The 19,264-nt window shown below is 37.2% G+C and overlaps 1 protein-coding gene across 1 annotated transcript; it reads left to right on the forward strand.

Annotated features, from left to right (window-relative positions):
* The first annotated feature begins 8,863 nt into the window (after positions 1-8,863).
* On the forward strand, positions 8,864-17,859 carry LOC140332420 (keratin, type I cytoskeletal 12-like). The gene is made up of 8 exons (XM_072413687.1): positions 8,864-9,883; positions 11,325-11,407; positions 12,639-12,795; positions 13,052-13,210; positions 14,329-14,454; positions 15,152-15,365; positions 16,999-17,037; positions 17,756-17,859. Exons 1-8 carry the CDS (start codon positions 8,864-8,866, stop codon positions 17,857-17,859), a joined length of 1,902 nt encoding a protein of 633 aa, XP_072269788.1.
* Positions 17,860-19,264: the final 1,405 nt, after the last annotated feature.

The raw sequence follows: 19,264 nt of genomic DNA on the forward strand, positions 1-19,264 counted from the left end.
TGATAATTCTGTGGCTGAATACAGGAATTGTTGAATCATTAAATACTAGGAAACAATCAAATTAATAAAGCTGGTATACAGTAAAAAGAAATAAAGAGAAATGGGAATATGAGTGTGCCGCTTCTTCACAGATCATCACTGGATGGACAGAAGAACCAACTCTTTTACATGTAAAACAGATCTCATATGTATTTGTTTGTGTTTGCCTTTTACTTACTTAGAGGTTAAACTTAAAATCCCTCACATATCTTTCTCCTTCTTTTTGAAATGAAAGTAAAAACCAATCCCTAAAACCTTGCAAAACAACACAGATATATAATGGTATATACTGTGCTAGAGGAAGGGAAGTCCTCATATAATCTTCTGTGACCTACTAAGTGCTTAATTGCTCCGTATTTTAAACTGTAATGACAAAGCCTGGCACAGAAAATCAACCAATGATTTCCCCTGGTGACTTTTGCAAGAACTAACTCAGCACAAGAACTCAAGGCAGATTTTCACCATTTAGCTCAGCTTTTCACTACATTGTGTTTCATTTGCATACAAAAACAATACATAAGTGTATTTTCACTTTTTGTTGGAGACAGTTAGGATAATACAGTTTTTAAATACAGATATAGGTACGTACATTAACACACCTTTTATTCAATCATTTATCTGAATCAATTGGTGAAAGCTAATAGTATGTAGGTAGCGTGAATTCCATCATGCAAGTTAGCAGTGGAACATGCAGCATTAGGAGAAGAACGATGGCCTCTCTTTCCTGGCAGAAACCAAACTAAGGGAATTTCTAATTACTTTCTTTGTTTGCTCAAAAAACAAGCTGGCTCCTCCGACTATCATCCGGTTTATATCAAAGAAGAATCAACTTATTACTGGACAGTCTACCTAAAGCGGCTTGCCAATACGAACAAGCCAACAGAAGAGCAGAGACCTGCATGTCTATAGGGATGTGTTTATCTAATGTGACTTCCAAAAACAATACTGTTGAGTGTATGCCTGGAAAACTGAAATATTCAAAGGAAACAATACCAATGATATTACGATCCTTTTTAGTAGAGGCACCTGCTTTTAGAACGCTCTTACTCTCCTAAATTTTCACAAATTAGGCAAGCCAGAATATACTGCTCTATGGAGAGGCATCATGTAGCACCAGCCTCTCAACTACTACTACTTTTTTATTCTGAGCACAGGTATGTCTTCCTACTTCAACTACTTTACCCTGGGAAATGTGTAGCACATTCTCATGGCAGCCTTGTAATTGTGACCTAGTATATAGATGTCAACCATTAAGGCAAAGAGCTAGATATCTATTACACCGCACAACAACGATTTTAGCTACTGGGAATTAAACATGTGATTTACATGATATCCAGTGTGCTGATTCCAAATCTGAACTCAGAATTTGCCTCACATACAGATTTTAAGTTATAGGCGTGCTATAGCTGTTCAAATGGTCGGTAATTGGGTAATGTATTTTTACATAGGAACATTATAACAGTTGCAGCTACCACTAATGCCTGCTGTCTCCTCAGCTGAATCACATCCCCCGGTGGCATGTATGTTCCAGCAGCGTCTGGGCAAGTCAGTGAGCTGACGTCAGAAATAGGTATATAAGGCGAGATGGACCAAAGGCTTGTCTCTAGTGTGACACCATCTTATTGTATAGTACAGCTAGGCCATAGTGAGTCTGTTTTGAGCTAAAGATAAGTAGGCGAAGCTGGGTTAATAAATCAGACAATTTTTGCTACATTTGTGGCAAATATACCCGTGTGATCAACGCAAGAACCTAACCAAGAGGGTGAGAGTTGCTTACAAGTATTACTTTAGATGTGAAATTGGAGATTAGGATAAAAGCTGGGCACCTCATATCTGCTGTCAGGTGTGTTACGTTGGCCTAACACAATGGTTGAATGGGAAAAGGAATAAAAAGATTTTTGGTGTGCCTATGGTTTGGCGTGAGCCAAAAGACCATCACTCGGACTGCTATTTCTGAGTAAAATTGCTGGGTTTTCGAAAAGTCAAAAATCCTCTATCCTGATTGTGAATCTGCTCTGAAGCCAGTGCCACATGATGCCCAGAATCCAGTGCCAGTCCCTCCTACATCTGTTGTTACTGACAGTGACATCAATGTGATGTGACATCAGTGATGTCAATGGTGATGAATGTTATGAACCCCAATTTGAAGAGGGTAAGCCACATTTTATAAGCCAATCAGATTTAGATGATCTAGTAAGGGACCTGTCTATGTCAAAAGAAAAGTGTGAACTGTTAGCCTCCAGATTAAAGGAGTGGAATTTGGCAGGATGAAAATCACAACACAGAGATGTTCAGTACTTCTCCAATTATTATTGGTAATGCTCACTCCATTATGAAATGGTAATAAGCAATTATCTTCAAAAACTAGATTCAATCAAATAATTCCATCCATGAACAGGCTTGCACTTAAATTGTAAGGAAAACCGCCATCCTCTGTGACACCTGGGTGTAAAATCATTCCTAAAATCATTTGCTATTTATTGGCAAATGTTTCCAATCTTAGAATAAATCTATTCAAGGTTTGATGGATCACTCACAGGTTTACCTACAATAGTCTATTTTCTCCAGTCTTGGATAGGATAGTCTTGGAGTGCCACAGAGAAGCTACGTAGAACGGTCAGAGTTGCTTTTTTATGTTTACAGGCTGTTTAAAAAAACAATTTCTACCTTATTTGGCTAGACTGGAATTGGGCTTAGTGTATATTTGCAAGATAAAAATGTTGTTGTAAATGTTACAAAATTAGAAAAACTGTTTTAAAACACATAACTTCCAAGTATATGGTTTCCTTTTATTGGTAAATGAAAGCCATAAATAAACATAACACGCAGAATACCCTACAGTCAAGTAATAAATCAGTTTAAAAACCACAGCAATAAACCAAAAAGACTCATCACTCAATCGTTCTCATATTAAAAGTTTTACAATTTAATTTACCAGTTCCCACCCATTTCATTAGACTCCCCAGGGCAGTAAGAACTGTCATGCATTTGGCTTTGTTTTATGGATCTTTTTTTTGGTTTTTGTACCAAATAGCGTACTACAGCTAAACCATCATTCATTATTTAAAAAGAACTGCCAAATGCCCTACATTATAAGAATATAATAATTGCTCTTACAAATCTCGTAGATACAACAAAAACAACAAATAAATTGATTGCATGAGATGTCTTATTTTCAATTCAGACACTTCAAAGATATTTTATTATGTTAACAACTTAACTCAAAGCAACCTCACCAACTCACTGAGTGCTTAAGATTTAGGGTGAAGGAAGAACGCTTGGTTACCCATTCTACCCAACAATTTGCAACCAGAAAGATACTGGAAGTGGCATATTGGAATACGGATTCTTTTTAATGAGGAATTTTGGAACGGTAATACAAGCTCTGATAATACAGCCTCTGAACATGAGATCTGACCATTAATGGAACCCACCAGGAACCATCAAGCTTGGTGTCCACATGTTGGGCTCAGTCGCCGCCAAAATGTTGGCAAGGAACACAAGATATATAAGACCTATTCCCTGGAAGATTTTCAGCAACATCATGTGGATACATCCCACAGATGGAGAAAATATGTAATAATTTAATCTCTACCTAGGCTGGATCTATTACCTACCATGAATAAAGGTTCAGAAGGACAAGGGGCTGTGCTCAGCTGATGCCATTCACAAACAAGGAACACATTTCCAGTAATGTACCACTGCTTTAGTATACAACTTAATTTTAGAGTTTTTGGTCCTAATGCTGACATATAATTGTAAATACATAATATAATTCTACCACTAGGGCTGCATACACACGTGCAAAAATTATTGCGGGAAAGGATCTTTCATGATCCTTTACAACGACAAAAGACTGCACGATGTATGAACGAGTACTGTACATGCAGCACCATTCTGATCGATGGAGAGGGAAGGGGGAGAGCGATGGAGCAGCTCCCCGCTGCACCCTCTCACCTTCACTTACATTATGACTGTTCCTTGTCCATCGATCTGCTATTGTTCTTCAAGAAATGTTTGAAACGTTGTTGTTCCTTTAAACTAGGATATTTGGATCTATGTAAGAAATAAATGAATCGACTTAGAATCACATTGGAGGATCTGCTAACTATGGATTGCACCTTTGAACTGGGATGTACATAGACCAATGCCAGAAAAGTAGTTCTTGCAGAATAAAAGTTTGTGGTACCTGGAGGTATTTGGATTCTGTAAAAACAATAGATGTCAGGATGACTTTAAGCATATTAAAAGTACCCATGTTTCACATCCTTGTTCATTTAAAGAATAACCGAGCACCCCCTCCCCCCCAAATGTGGGAAAAACAACAATATAATACTTCAACATGTTTGACATGGTTTATTTACAATATTAAAAAGCACATGAATAATGTCTTTGACATTAGAAGAAGGCAAATTTAGTATAAGACTTCTTAAGTCATCGACAATTTACTGGCATTGGATGTTTACCCACCAATGTCGGATACTGTACATTCAGTTTGCCTGGTGAATCAGAGACACCTCTATCACTTTTTATGGCTTTTTAGAATGTTAATATCCATGGATTGGGATTTTTCAAAAAATCTGCTGACTCTTTTTTGGATGAGGCCTAATTCGAGAGTTAAATTTAATCAACATTGACATTTTGTATTATAGTTTAAGACTTTGTTGCTGTCAGGGTTTCTACCAACATGGACGGGGGGGGGCCAACACTGGCATCATACACTATAAAGCCACAAGTCAGGGATAACTTAAGTGCATTTATTGCAAGTGAATGCATTCAAAAACACAGCAAACAGTAAGTAGTGCAACAATCCTTACACAAACACTGTCAACAAACTATACAATGCCGAAATATACAATATCAAGAGCAAATGCAAGACCAAGATTACAAAGAGCAAGTGGCCAGAGCAACAGCACAGATTTTGGTAGAAGATTACAATATTAGGCTAATCATGAGCCACAGGTGTTGCCAAACCAGGTGGTGAATCTGCAGTAAGCCACCTGCTGGTTGCCTGAGGAAGCACATGCAAGGTATGCCTAACCATAGTGCCACCAGCAGGCAACATAAGGATCTGCAGGGTTCCTGACTAGCACATTTTTTTATATTGATCATTGTCCATAATTGCGATGTCTGAACCTTTGAAAGGTAGGTGCTGTTTTCTGTTGGGAATTATTCAAAATGGATGAACTCACTCTTAGTTTGCCTCAATTGTATCCAAAACATTCCAAATTATTGAATAGTGTTCTATGAACAAAATTCATGGTATTTCCATTGTCAATCCATCCTACCTAAGAATATAAACTTTAACATATATATAGCCTTACTGGTAAAAAAAAACAAAAAAAAACAAAAAAAAAAAACCTTCTACCACAGTCATTATCCAGTGTTACTTGAGATCCTTTAATCTTCCGGAGACTAAGTTGCTAACTTTTGTAAGTGCTTATTTTTTTTAATCAAGGAAATTCTAGAGCACTGGTAACGTTTTAGTTTATGAGTACTATTATCATATCCCAAAATTATCCAAACAAAATTGGTAACTGGGTTCATAATGGCACAGACTTGCTTTGTGACCTGTGATTTCAAAGGCCACATTAGAGAGTGGGTTAGATATGTTGTTTTGCATGCTGAAATCCAACTTTTTTATACTGGGTTCACACCATCATTTATTAAGAGCCAACAAGGATGCAGAGGAAATTTCTATTTAACAATACCTACTGAATAAATCCCTTTTAGATTTTCTGAGATTCACAAAATACTATGGGCACAACTATCCATTGTCATGAGGACCATAAAATAGCTTAGATTTGAAATATGGTCCTAGATCTCAACTGATGCCCTTACTTTTCACCAGACTGTCACTAACCATTAAAAGAAAAATTTGGGCAACAACTTACCTGACATACGTATGTACAACCTGTCCTGCCTACTGAGACATGTTAAAGACTGGTGGCATGGGACATCTCACTACACAGCCGTTAAGCTTGAATCCCTATTGGTTAGCCCTTGGTCTTTACTGGGCCTGTTGAACACTCCCTCGTACTATTCGAAATAATTTACTATTTAGGGACACTCTACTGGCATGGAGGGAACTTAAAAAGCTATATGGCTACGGACTTGGGGCTACTATGGTGACACCTATCTGTTCCACTTCGGGTTTCCCCCAGGGTCACACGAACCAAGCTTATAATTTCTGGGTTCAAAGAGGTGTCAAGACTTTGGCCCAATTGGTGGATGAGGATAATACATTATTGCCCTTCCATATATTTTGTATCAAAGATGCTCTACCCACGCAGCACTTTTTGTATTATCTTCAAGTGAGGTCTAGCTTTTTGAGAGGCAGGTTGGCTGCTCAGACCTGATACTTCTCCCTTCAGTATCCAGGATCCTGGGAACCTTGCAACCAAAACATTCAATCTCACATATTTACCCACTGCTGATGGAACAGGTAATGAGTACGGAGTGCTCTAAATCATTTGTTCAACGCTGGGCATCGTATCTGGGTTGTGAATACTTTAGATCTGTCCAGTCCAGTTGGAGAAGTATACGTAAAAGTATAGTGAGTGAACAATGGAGGGAACTGCAATTTAAAATTATACATAGGACAATAAACAGCAAGGGATATCTGACCGCTTAATTGCATGTATTAGTCTGTCATTTGCAATCCCTATTTAATGTACAGCGCTGCGTAATATGTTGGCGCTATATAAATCCTGTTTATTAATAATAATAATAATAATAATAATAATGTCACAAGTGCCAGTTATCTATGGTTCCCTTAGAACACACCTTATGGAATTGCCCCAATATTATTGTGTTTTGGGAATCAGTATTTGGATTTATGGTGAAAGTATCAAGGCAAACTAGACACCCATCTCCTTATCTAGCCCTGTTTTATACAGAAATGCCCCTAGAGACGTGTGACATGGCTGGTCGTATAGTTGCACTTACTAAATTTAAACACTTTTGTCTTCTGGCAGCTAAGAAAAGTATACTTAAACAGTGGCTGGTTCCGACAGCCCCCTCACTTTCACAGGTCATTCAATATGTTCAATCTCTATTGGTCATAGGGATGACCGAAGCAGTACAATATTTAGACACCCACCCCCAGAGATTTTTCAAAACCTGGATGCAATATCTACAACACTCACTCTCATCCACTCAGCTACAAAAGGTTATTGACCTCTTTAAACATACAACTTGGTATGATCAGAGAATGCTGCCTCTCATTGACATTGAATGACTGGCAAGTGCTATCATTTATCCGGGTAACATTATCTCAGTGTGAGCTGGCCCTTAACACTAAATATTAAGTACTTACCTTGACATGAACACTTTCTTGGTACTTCATATATCTGACTTTCCATGAGTTATGGGACATTCATTTTCTTACAATGGTTTTTCAGGATGGTTAGTTGTTTGGTTTACCCTAAAATTTGATGCACTGACTGGTCGCCTTGTGATGAAGTTTTTAATGTCTGAAAGTAATCTGGCCAAAGGTAACTGTCTTCATCAGATAAGCAGTGACATATACCCCTTAAGAGCTTCTCAGCTATTTTGAAGGAAGTGTACCTATATTCATATTTCAGGGATATTGTAGAGAGTTACAGCCTTTTTTGGGTATTTTGAGACTGTTTATAGTTGTATTTGGGAGATACCCTCTCACTTTAGAAAAGGGGCAAACTGAAAGGGTTATAATACGCAATAAAAAGTCTAAATATAATTAGTCTAAACCCTTTACCCCTCACTTTCTGCACAGGTAAAAAACCCCATAACTGCCATAGGTAATGAGAGCAAAATACCATTAAAATGTATATAAAACAAGACAGTGGTTAAAATCTTTCCCATCTCTTTTCAAAATGTCAAATGTTTTGCAATGGGTTATACCTAAACTTTCCAGCATTTCCCTAATCCTTATTACCTGCTTCAGACATGTTTGACCATGGGATTTTTTAAAACATGGCGGTCAGGGACACCTCGTGGACGACTAAGAAATTATTCCAAATGACTGGCAGTTACTGACTTTAGCTACATTTCATGGCTGAGAATGTGCACAATTATTTTAATGTTGGTTCCATCAAGCATTGCCAAAATAGTTTTCCATAACTTTCAGTGGTTTTATTGCACAGTGATTTTTTTGTTGTCCAAAAAATTGGACAATGAAAAACATGCATTATACAAGAAAGAATGTAGTTTAACAAAATGCCAATGGATTTATTTTCTTTTTTTTTTAAACAGATATTTTATTATGGCGTACTCCCAGTAAGTTAATAAAATATGTAGTAAAAACATTAAATAAACTTCTAAATTATAGCAATAAACCTCAAACTTGACTCCACCTGTATGTCTTGTGATCCAACCTACTATCCAATTTTAAAGAAATATTCTTGAAGTCAGTTATTAACATTATAAATAAATACATCTAGATTCTAGGTTAGTGAACACTTTAAACATTTAAACTTTTATTGTATCTTGCAACGAAACACCCACTTTAGTATAAAATGCTGAAAAGGCACTTCATTTTTGCTGTGCACTTCAACCAACATCACTTCTCTAGAAAGTCTACATTTCTCCTTTGAAGAAAATGTCTTACAGAAGCTGAACCAACCAGGAATCCTGTGGGAATTCTGCACTCAGCAGATCTTTTAGAAATAGTGAAGATAGAGGTTCTCAGCATACATATGCTGGTGACTACAATGATGATTACAAAACCGATCATAGAGGTAATACCGACAGGCAATCAAGTGCTAGAGAAGATGGCAGTCACTATGATGGGGAACCTGCTTATGGTGGTTCAGGTCAAAACAACAGCCAAGCATCCAATAACATGAACAGAAGTGGCCACAGAAGAAACGCAGCTTCTGGATCAGATATTAGTTCAGGAAATGGCTCATTTGGAAATCAGAGAGAAGGTCCTGGTGGTCATTTTAGTAGTGGTTATTCTGGTGTACACCCAAGTGGTGGTTCTAGTGTAGGCTTCAATAGCAATTCCAGTGGATATGGTGGTGTGTCTAGAGCAGGGCAAGGTGTAGGTCAGGGTAGCAGCTCTCGTGGCTATTCCAGTGGAGGACAAAATGAAGACTATGACAGTGGTTGTAGGGGATATAGTGCTGGGTCCAGTAGAAGACAAAGTGGGGGTCAAGGTGGAAGCTCTGATGGATTTACTGGTGACTCTAGTGGAGGACAAATTGAAGGATATACCAGTGGTTCCAGCAGATATTTTGATGCTTCAAGGGAAATGCAAGATGGCTGCCAGGGTAGTAACTGTAATAGTTATGGTGCAGGACAAAGCGGAGGCTGTGGAGACAACTCTGGTGGATATAGTGGTTCTTTCAGTGGGGGGCAAAGTGGAGGGTATGCTGGTAGCACTAGAGGATCTAGCCAATTAGGAGGTGGTTACTCTGGTAGACAGGCTGGGGGCCATACTGGAGATCATAGTGGTTTTTCAAGTGAAAACACAGCTGGAAGTTTTAGGTCAGCTGATGGCTTTTTTAGCAGAGGATCTAACCACCAAGGTTTCAGTAATGTCACTAGCAATGGAGGGTTTGGAGGAATCTCTGGAGGAATTCCAGTTGGTGAGCAAAGAATTGGCTTTGGAGGAGGCTTTATTAATGGTTCCTTAGGTGCATTCTCTTACGGGGTAGGAGATGGTCTTATTCAAGCTGGAGAAAAGGAAACCATGCAGAATCTTAACTCTCGTTTAGCCACATATATGGACAAAGTGCGTGCCCTAGAAGACTCTAATGCAGATCTTGAGATTAAGATAAAAAACTGGTATGAAACCCATATACCTCAAAAAGTTGACAATACCAAATATTACAAGACCATCGATGAACTGAAAGATAAGGTAAGTCCTTGCAACATACAGCATAAGCTTACAGCTAATGCATTTATATAGAAGAAAAATATTTCCACTAAGCAACCCTAATATTACCAAACAAGAATAAAACTTTTCAGGGCTGCTATATGTGTATTGCCAAAGAAAAATGTATATTAGTAGTGGAGGAATGAATCATAATAAAATGAGAGACTTTCATGTTAATGCAATACATTTACGCAATTTCAAGTATATACCTTTGCAGATTCACAATTGTTCTGCAGGGCAGTTACGGGCACCTCCTAGGCCTAAAATACAACAATGTAGTTAAAGTAATGATATACCCACAGTCATAGGGCAATGACGCCAACCTGGTGCTGGATATGTTTCCTCTAATTATCAAATAAACGTGTGTATTAAGAAATGAGTGATTCATAGTGTGTTCAGTTTGCACAATATAACCATAGTGTTCATCTGCTTTAGTGTGTAGCAAACTTATCAACATACACAAAAAAGTAAAAGTAGACAAAACTTTTTAGAGCAGGTTTTTTTTAGTACCGTTTGAGTGGCTTTTGAAGAGTTTTATTGTTCATGTGCAGGCATTAAACATATCGGTGACAAGTCCCCACAAGTGCAAATTTTCACCTCCACTTTTAATATTGTATAACGCTGGTATGTAAATCATGCATTTTTTAAAGGTCTATAAATAGGATCAACAAGAACACACAAAATTGAAACAGATTTATGTAGTTCCAAGAGAGCAAAAGTGCCTCCAAATGTGTAACATTCAGGAGTTATGTTTTATAGGGTACCTTAAATTTTAAATATATCATCTGTATGAACCCTACATATACAGACCTCTAATAAATGTTGTCAGTACAAGTACTGACCTTAAAAGGAGACTTCTCCATGTTTGCACTCCCATAGCCTGTCTACAATTTGAAGCGTTTTGGTCATAAAGCTGCATAGACTTTCTGTCTAACTCGTATTGTACATACGTACAAGTATTCTCCTACCCACCCTAGATAATCAAAGCAAACTAAGCAAGAAACTAAACCACAGTGAATATACAGGTCACAGTGCTACACCTTCATGCAGTGTACCTACCTGTCTACTTGCAGCCTCTAATGAAGTAGTGCCAGTACAGATATTGCAAATAGCAAAGATTCTCTGTGTCTTTTTCATTACCTATCAATGCCAAGCAAAAGGACAAGGGGCCATTATCCATATTTGCCCCATAGTATAAAAATCCCTAAGGAAACCAGTTCTCAGGGTCACTGCGCAACCCCACCACCATATGGCAAAATCTTACCGAAGGGGGATATGATAAAAGTTCTAAAAATTCCCCATGCTATTTAATACTAAAACGTAAGGTATTGAAAGCAATTATTTATTGTCTAGTGTCATAAACTAAGGTGCTTAGACATTGAAAACCCATTTTAATATATTGTATGCCGCTATATTCCTACAGATCTTCACTGCTACTCTAAAAAATAAGCATAGCACTGTGAAAAATGACAATGCTCGACTGGCTGCAGATGATTTCAGAGTCAAGTAAGTGAAAAATATTCTACCAAGAACAGAGATTGGAAATCAGTTACAAGTGTGTATCAGAACTTCTTGCCTCAATTTGGTAATGGTAAATTATTGTCTTTGAGTTATCAGCAACATTGTCAAACTGCTGTCCTACCCCATTTATTTGGCCACTGGGATGTCTATGAGATCTGCAGGTGAAATCTAGAGGCAGCCCAACCAAATACCTTAAAAAAATCCCTCTATGTCCAACTGCAAAGCTTTGTGAAGCTAATAAACTTTAAAACAGATTTCCGAAAAATAAGTAAGGCATTACGTCAAACAAAACTTTTTTTTTTTTTTACAAACACATCCATTTCCCACTTTTATCCCTTTGCAAAAATCTTTAGTGTTCAAATTTACCTACAACAAATGTCATTAAATAATAATAAAACTCAATAAATAAAAAAGCAAGCTCTAACTAGTTTTCTAGTTGTACACTACCACCTACTGATAACAGCTGGAAACTGCAGATTTTAGAAAATATTCACAGCAGTAAATTCATTTATTTGGAAAATAGTTATTAAATTCACATCCAGTTCAAAGCTGACCAGAGTATAGTATTGTGTGAAATGAAAAAAGTTTTAACCTCTTCCTAGTTCTTTTTTTTCTCCATTTTTTGGGGGAATCATTGGTAGGCTGATGGCTAAATTTGGGGAAAGCTTCCAGTAAAGAACCCAAAACCAAACAAAAAAAAAAACAGAAAGCATTAACTGCAAATGTTTGTCTATTTTTAAGTAAAAGACCATAAGGGACTATTTTATATGTGCCATACTAATACAATTAATTGCATATCAAGAATTAATATTGTATTTATTATGTTTGTTAGGGTCAACACCCATGACAGGCTTGGACCTCCAATCTAGCAAAATGACTTTAACATGCTCGAAAGATCCCTGCACACCCCCGTGTAAATAGATCCCCCAGATGATTCTAAGGATTAGAATGCAATTTCTTTTTGTGAAAAAAATTTTCGTAAAAAAAAATTGAAAAATCATTTCATCAATCAATTCATTTTTTTTTTTTTTGTTTTAGTTTGACAGCCCAATCCTAGGTCATACTGATCATCACTTTGATTAGAGTATAGACGCTTAACGATATGTAAGGTGGCGCACAGCATGGCTTTCTAAATGGAGTAACTTAAAATAAGGGAACAATAAAGCCAAAAAAGGTTTCTATAATCCATAGGAATATTATTGGTATGTATTTCCAGGTATGAAAGTGAACGCCTCCTGTATCAAAATGTGGATTCAGATACTTCTGGTTTACGTAAATGTCTGGATGACTTGACTTTGGATAGATCCAGCCTTGAAAGCCAAATTGAGAGCTTAAGAGAAGAACTTTCATACCTCAAGAAAAACCATGAAGAGGTAAGAAACGCATATGAGGTGTATATAGTCATGTTGATCTGTGCAATATATGCCAACCAGTTTCCTTATTAGAATTATAGACACATGAATTACATCCCTTCCTTCTAGTACTGACCCACAGAGGGGCCATGGGTTCTATAGACCTAAATGTTAATATCTTTATTATTACTGCTTGCAGTGGTGGAAAATACAATGCAATTTGCAGCAAATATGTTTGTCACAGACAATATTGGACTAACCTATTTTTGATATCCAGGAGATGAAGTGCATGCAAGGTGTTTCTGGTGATGTGACAGTTCAGGTGGACGCTGCTCCAGGGGTCAACATCCTTAAAATCTTAAATGACACCAGGGCTCAGTATGAAGATTTGGCAGAAGAAAATCGCAGAAAGGCAGAAGAAGAATACACACAAAAGGTGACATAACTGATTTTTTTTTCGTTTGCAAAATAAAAATTAAAAAGTTTAAATATACATCGGTGTGTGCACACTTATGGTATATACTGCCTGTCCAAAAAAAAATATGTCACACATTTTAAGATTTTGTTGGACCTCTTTCAGCTTTGATTGCAGCAGACATTGACTACGGTATGTATGTAAAGTGTTGGTCGAATAGCTCATATTGTTCGGGTGATCGAATGCCGAATTCGCACAACATTCAAGTCAATGTTTGGGAAATTCGGGTTGTTTTTAGGGACTATTAAGCGCTGCAAGAACAATCAGATTGCTCTTGCAGCCCTTTACTAGTTGTATGTGTTCTTGGATAGAGTTTCCAAGAACACAGGACACTAGATTGATGAATGGGGAAACTTGTCCCCATTTAACCACTAGTGCCCGGGGATCGCCAGCAGTCACAGCTGTGACTGCAAAGTTCCCACGGTCACATGACAGTTCCACTACCATCCCCGGGGCAGGTTAATTAACCTGTAGTGCCCAGGGGATCGCACACCCTTCTCAATGATTGCAGACTCTGCTGTAATCATTGAGAAGATGCCCAACCGGCAAGTATCTTACTCTGTAACATGCACAGTAATATGATACATTTGTTACATTTTTCTTCCAGTGGATAAAAAAAATTTAACAAATATATTAGAAAATTACTATGCTGGAAAGTGTTACAGAGTAAGAGATATCATGTCATTGTAAGATAACCTGTAAAAAAAAAAAGTAGTTAAACACAAACACAAATTAATTTAACATTAATTTTTATTTTATTTTTTTACATTTTTTATTTTTTTTTAAATTTTTTTATCCAAAATTTTACTGTGGAATCTCGTTTTTTTCAGGTTGGGTCTACCCGAATGTGAACAGCCATTTTCTGGTTGAATATAGGGACAACCCGAATTTGAAAACACCAACACTAGTCATAACGTTAAACGACTGTATATATTTTTTGTTACAAGTAATAGGCTTTTATATCAACGTTAGTGTAGCATTTGCTCTTTAGGTATTATGTGTTTCTGATAATAAACTTGAGTGTCTTTAATCTCCCAATCTGTATTTTAACTGCACAAATTCTGTACATTCTGTTTTAGGTCTCCGAGCTGAATAGCGAGATATCTCATAGCAGTAAACAGATTGAATCCGTCAAGTGTGAAGCTACAGAACTGAGACGTACTATGCACAACATGGAGTTAGAACTTCAGACACATCTTGCCATGGTACAGTATTACACCCTATGTTGAATACATTCAACACGCTTGACTGTCCTGTTACTGACAGAGCTACCCATGTTGGGGGACTTAATGGCAACTTCAAATTAGATGGATCTAGGTGGCATTGCAGACATGCAGCAGAGTGGTACCAATGTGCAATGGCAATATTTCTATGGCGTAGCTGCTCTTGGACCCAATAGACTATATAAAGCACACACTGCAGTTCTAAATATACTACAAAAAGGTAATATGGGACCTTAATTCTATGTTTGCCAGGGTTTCATTAACGTTTAGTTTAGATATCTGAAAGCTCCCCATGAATGAAGCACATTGTGAAAGACGGGGGTGAATGTTGCTGGGGTGTTAGGTGGTAAAGTCAATAATGTTGCCATATCATATATCACTTCTAGATAAGGAATGCAGAGGGTATATGCAGTATTTTATATTTGATGGTACCATGGGGGCTATAAAATAATATACTGCTCGAGCTCAGGCACTGAGCCTTCCTATAAACAACTGCCTATGATAAGCCCGGGCTGAATTTGGGAGTGATTCAGGTAGTTAGGTTATTTTAGATTGAGCTGGTGAACCAGATTAGATGGTGTTTTATAGGATCAATGAATTTTTAAGATCATATTTGGTCTGATCTTGGGTATGTTGGTATTGGTCATTAATGGTATTTCACAATTGTTCCCTCATATAGAAAAACTCCTTAGAGAATGCACTGGCGGAGACAGAGGGTCAATATTGTGCTCAGCTGGCCGAAATTCAAGACAAAGTGATAGGTCTGGAGGATCAACTGGCTCAACTCCGAAATGACATGGAAAACCAATCACGAGAGTACAAGCTTCTACTGGACATCAGGTCCAAGCTGGAGAATGAAATAGACATGTACCGCAAACTTTTAGATGAAGAAGGGTGAGTGTGGGATGAGTTTGTTTTTTTCTTACTAGCTTAAAAAAATTGCAGCTATAATTGAAATATATCTAAAGATTGAGAGACTCTGAAATATAATTCTTTGTTAGCGAAATAGGAGAAGAACCCATGAGGTTTCTATTGCTTACTCATGAGTTTTTTCCTCACTTCCTCTGCAACACTGAGGATTGAAAAGCTCCAATGGACACAGAGGCAGCAGTAAAACATGTTTGGGGCCTTACTTACCTAACATTTATTGCTGTCTATATCCATTCCTAAAACCAAATTAATCGAGATATTACACATGTAGTTTGCTTCCATATCCAAGTAAGAATTCCTATAGAGTTACCTACGTTGTCACCCAAAGTCCATACCAGGAAACACATGACGAATTCTCTGACTCCCCACAATTCAGTGATTGGTGCATGAGCAACAGATTCCCAGGTCCCAGGGTTGTTATATGAGGAAGGTGGGGATGGTGCTCGGTTGATCCCTGTGCACATTTTTGCTTTTCACAGAAAATCCTAGGTAGGAAAAGGTGAGAGTGAAGATGGCAAGTACAGCCACCCTCTGGTGCTTCATATGTTGGGAACTAATATCTGTTCCTTCCCTAGTACAAAAAGAGTACCCATAGGCAAAAAGTACCCTTTGACTTTCCAAGATAGAACCAGGAGTAGAAGTATTGGTGTTCTTTGTAAAATAACTGAATGTAAAGATGATACCGCAGGATAGGACTTGATACTTCAAGCTTTCTTGTCAAACTTCAGATGTCAATGAGATATTCTTTGCAGTCTTTAAACACAGATTTTAGAAAATTGTGACTCTTTTTTAAGGACATTTTCTAGTAATTGAAAAAAACTGCTTCTTAATGTGGTCAGGATACTACTGCTTTTTTCCATACATATAATATATATATATATATATATATTATATTATATTATATAGTAACACACCGTTCATGAATCAGGATTGCCAGGACTTCTAATGTGTAGATCACAAACATGTACAGACAAATGATGGTGCTGCTGTAGTGATGTTGCTATCACAACCAAGCAGTACATTTATTTTTTTATTATTTATTAATTCTGCTTTTACAAATAGTGCAGAGATGCTCATTATATCATTCTTCCTTATATATATCTTCCATAGATAGACTAGAGACATCTACCTAGGGTAAGCCCTACTCCCCTATTGTCTCCCATCAGGATGTTGCTTCAAAAAAGATGTCCACTCTGCTTTATGGTTGGAATGGCTATTTTCTCATGGTGGAGGATAGGCTAGAGACAATTCAATGGGCCTGATTTATTAAAACTTTCCAAGACTAGTGAAGATAGACTAAAATGGGAGAACCTGGGAGAGCCATCAAACTGGGAATGGATTTTCTAAAAATCATTTGCTATTAGATGGCAAATGTCTCAATCCTGGACCAGATCATCCAGGTTCTCCCATTATAGTCTATTTTCACCAATCTTAGAGAGCTTTATTAAATCAGGCCCAATATATCAACATCATTTTGTGCTATATTAATGCTTCATGGTTACACATTCGAATTGATGTTACCCTGTGAGTACATTGTCATGTCAATTTGCTATACTATACTTTTTTGTAGAGGTTCAAAGTATTATGATTCGTCATCAAAACGAGATGGATGGTCAGACTCATCTTCAATGTCAGGTAACTGTTCATAGAAATGTAAGAATAATATTGTAACTACCCCAATGTATTCAATAATATGTTTTCTTGACAAGATTACTTTTTTTATTTTGCTACAATGAGAAGAGCAGAAATTGAGATCTGGGTAATGAAAAAGCTGGGATCCGTTATCTGGTGGAGAATCAATCTTTGGCATTAGGATTCTACACCCGTGAATGTTTCAAACAAACAATGCAGAATTCATGAGGCTCTTTATTATTATTTAACTCGTATTTTTATAGCACCAACATATTTGCTGTAAAGAGTCCAAAGTCATATCACCAACTGTCCCTCAGAGAGATTCACAATCTAATGTTCCTACCATAGTCATATCTCATCAACAAGTCTAAGGCCATTTTTTGTGGGAAGTCAAATAACCTAACTGCATGATTTTAGGATGCAGGAGGAAACCTAGAGCAAACTCACATTGGGAGAACATACAAACTCCTAGCAGATTCATTTTTGGTGTACAAAATGACAATGACGAAATAACAATTTACCAAGGGCCAAGGGGGTCATGGCCTGGTAATCCTGGCCCCAGAATTTATTTAGTTGGAAATGGTTAGCACTTTAGGATATTGAGGCCGTGAACTTTGGTCTTTGATTACAGTAGTTTGTATGGTTTTCAATAAACTATTATGTTTTGTTCTTCTGATGGTACACTAATTAATAACTAAGCTTTACCCTTTCTCTCACCCAGTCTCAGATCAAAGAAAAAGACGACTTGTAACCACAATTACTGAAGAAAGAGTGAACAATAGAGTTGTCTCAACCAAGGTGGACAAGGTTGAACAGAATATCTAAATCAAAAAGATCCAGTTGCTATTACATTTGGTGCAAAGCTGCCTAAAATCTCAACATCCATTAGCAATTAGAAAACTAATTAGCAATTAGAAAACTTTAAAGAGGTCTATGTAAACCACACAATGATGGGAATGTCATGTACTCAAATGAGCTTTCTAATGGATATTAAGGATGGTATAGAGGAAGCGATCCAATAAACCCTAGCTGAAACTTAAATTAAAATGGTTTCAATGTCAAACATGAAACAAAGCAAAAAAATTGATGTAACAGCTAATGATGCCAAGACCCCATAACTATAGAAATCTAACAAAACTATTAGTTAAAAATAGCTTTTTTGTATACAAAATCCTCAAAACAGTTTGTTCATCTCCATCAATTAGATTTAATATTGCTTCCCTCCTCTATACTCCTCAAACACTCATCAGTTGTGTGTGCACCACAAATTTCACTTCTCATTAAACAGTCCATCTGTTTTTACTGGCTCAGCAAAATGTTAAATGTTCAATGAAATACTGTACTTTCTTTTTCTCCTTTAATAAATGCCGTTCTTTGCAATGATATAAATTCTTACTTTCATGTGTGTGTTTTTGTATGTAGAAAGGGTGTGTGTAATTAGACAGGATACATGTGTATAGCAGGATTTTTTAAGGCTTGGTCATTACATTTGGCCTTTTGGTTCCAGTAAAATTATTTGTTTAATCTGCCAATCAGAAGCCTCTGAAAACAAATGGCCTGAACACAACATTAGGGCTTTGGGTAGCCATCTAAGAATGGGAACAGTTTCAGATGTCAGTCAGGACCCACTCAGGGCACAGCAGGTCCTACCTGTAAACTCAGTAAAGTATGATTTCAAAGTGATGTGGGTTGAATGAAAGGTCCTGATTTATTAAAGTGCTCCAAGGACTACAGAAGATAGACTGTCATGAGGGAACCTGGGTGATCAAGCAAACCTGGAATGGATTTCTTAAAAATCATTTGTTAATATTTGGCCAATGCTTTCGAACCTAGATCACCCAGGTTTCCCCAGTCTTGGACAGCTTTAAAAAATCAGGCTGAATACATAGCAGTTAGTGAAGGTAACAATAAATTTGTACTATAAAAAAGTATCAAGGGTTAGGTAAACCAGACATCACCAACTTGGCTGTAAAAATTTGAGGAAGTGAATATGAGTGATGAGTAAATGAGTTAAACTCTCCATGGGGTCAAAGAATACGTTATACTTGGTATTTACTATACAAAGGTATAGGATAATTCTGCCCTTACTTGGGATGAGAAAAAGGTGACAAAAGCTCCACCTGATGGTTACATGTAGGAATATGCATGACTGACAAGGCAGAGACCCCACATACAGTGCCCTCCCCTTAACAAAAACCCCTCAAATGACACCCCACTCAAATGATGATTA

This window comes from Pyxicephalus adspersus, chromosome 6 (assembly GCF_032062135.1).
Source record: "Pyxicephalus adspersus chromosome 6, UCB_Pads_2.0, whole genome shotgun sequence".
Taxonomy (NCBI): domain Eukaryota; kingdom Metazoa; phylum Chordata; class Amphibia; order Anura; family Pyxicephalidae; genus Pyxicephalus; species Pyxicephalus adspersus.

What these genes read in the sequence shown, in the direction of transcription:
- LOC140332420 (XM_072413687.1), top strand. Translation starts at nt 8,864, where the DNA reads ATGAACAGAAGTGGCCACAGAAGAAACGCAGCTTCTGGATCAGATATT. An exon ending in TCAAGAAAAACCATGAAGAG is followed by an intron (nt 12,796 to 13,051) that starts GTAAGAAACGCA and finishes TTTGATATCCAG; the next exon opens with GAGATGAAGTGCATGCAAGG. An exon ending in AAGAAGAATACACACAAAAG is followed by an intron (nt 13,211 to 14,328) that starts GTGACATAACTG and finishes ATTCTGTTTTAG; the next exon opens with GTCTCCGAGCTGAATAGCGA.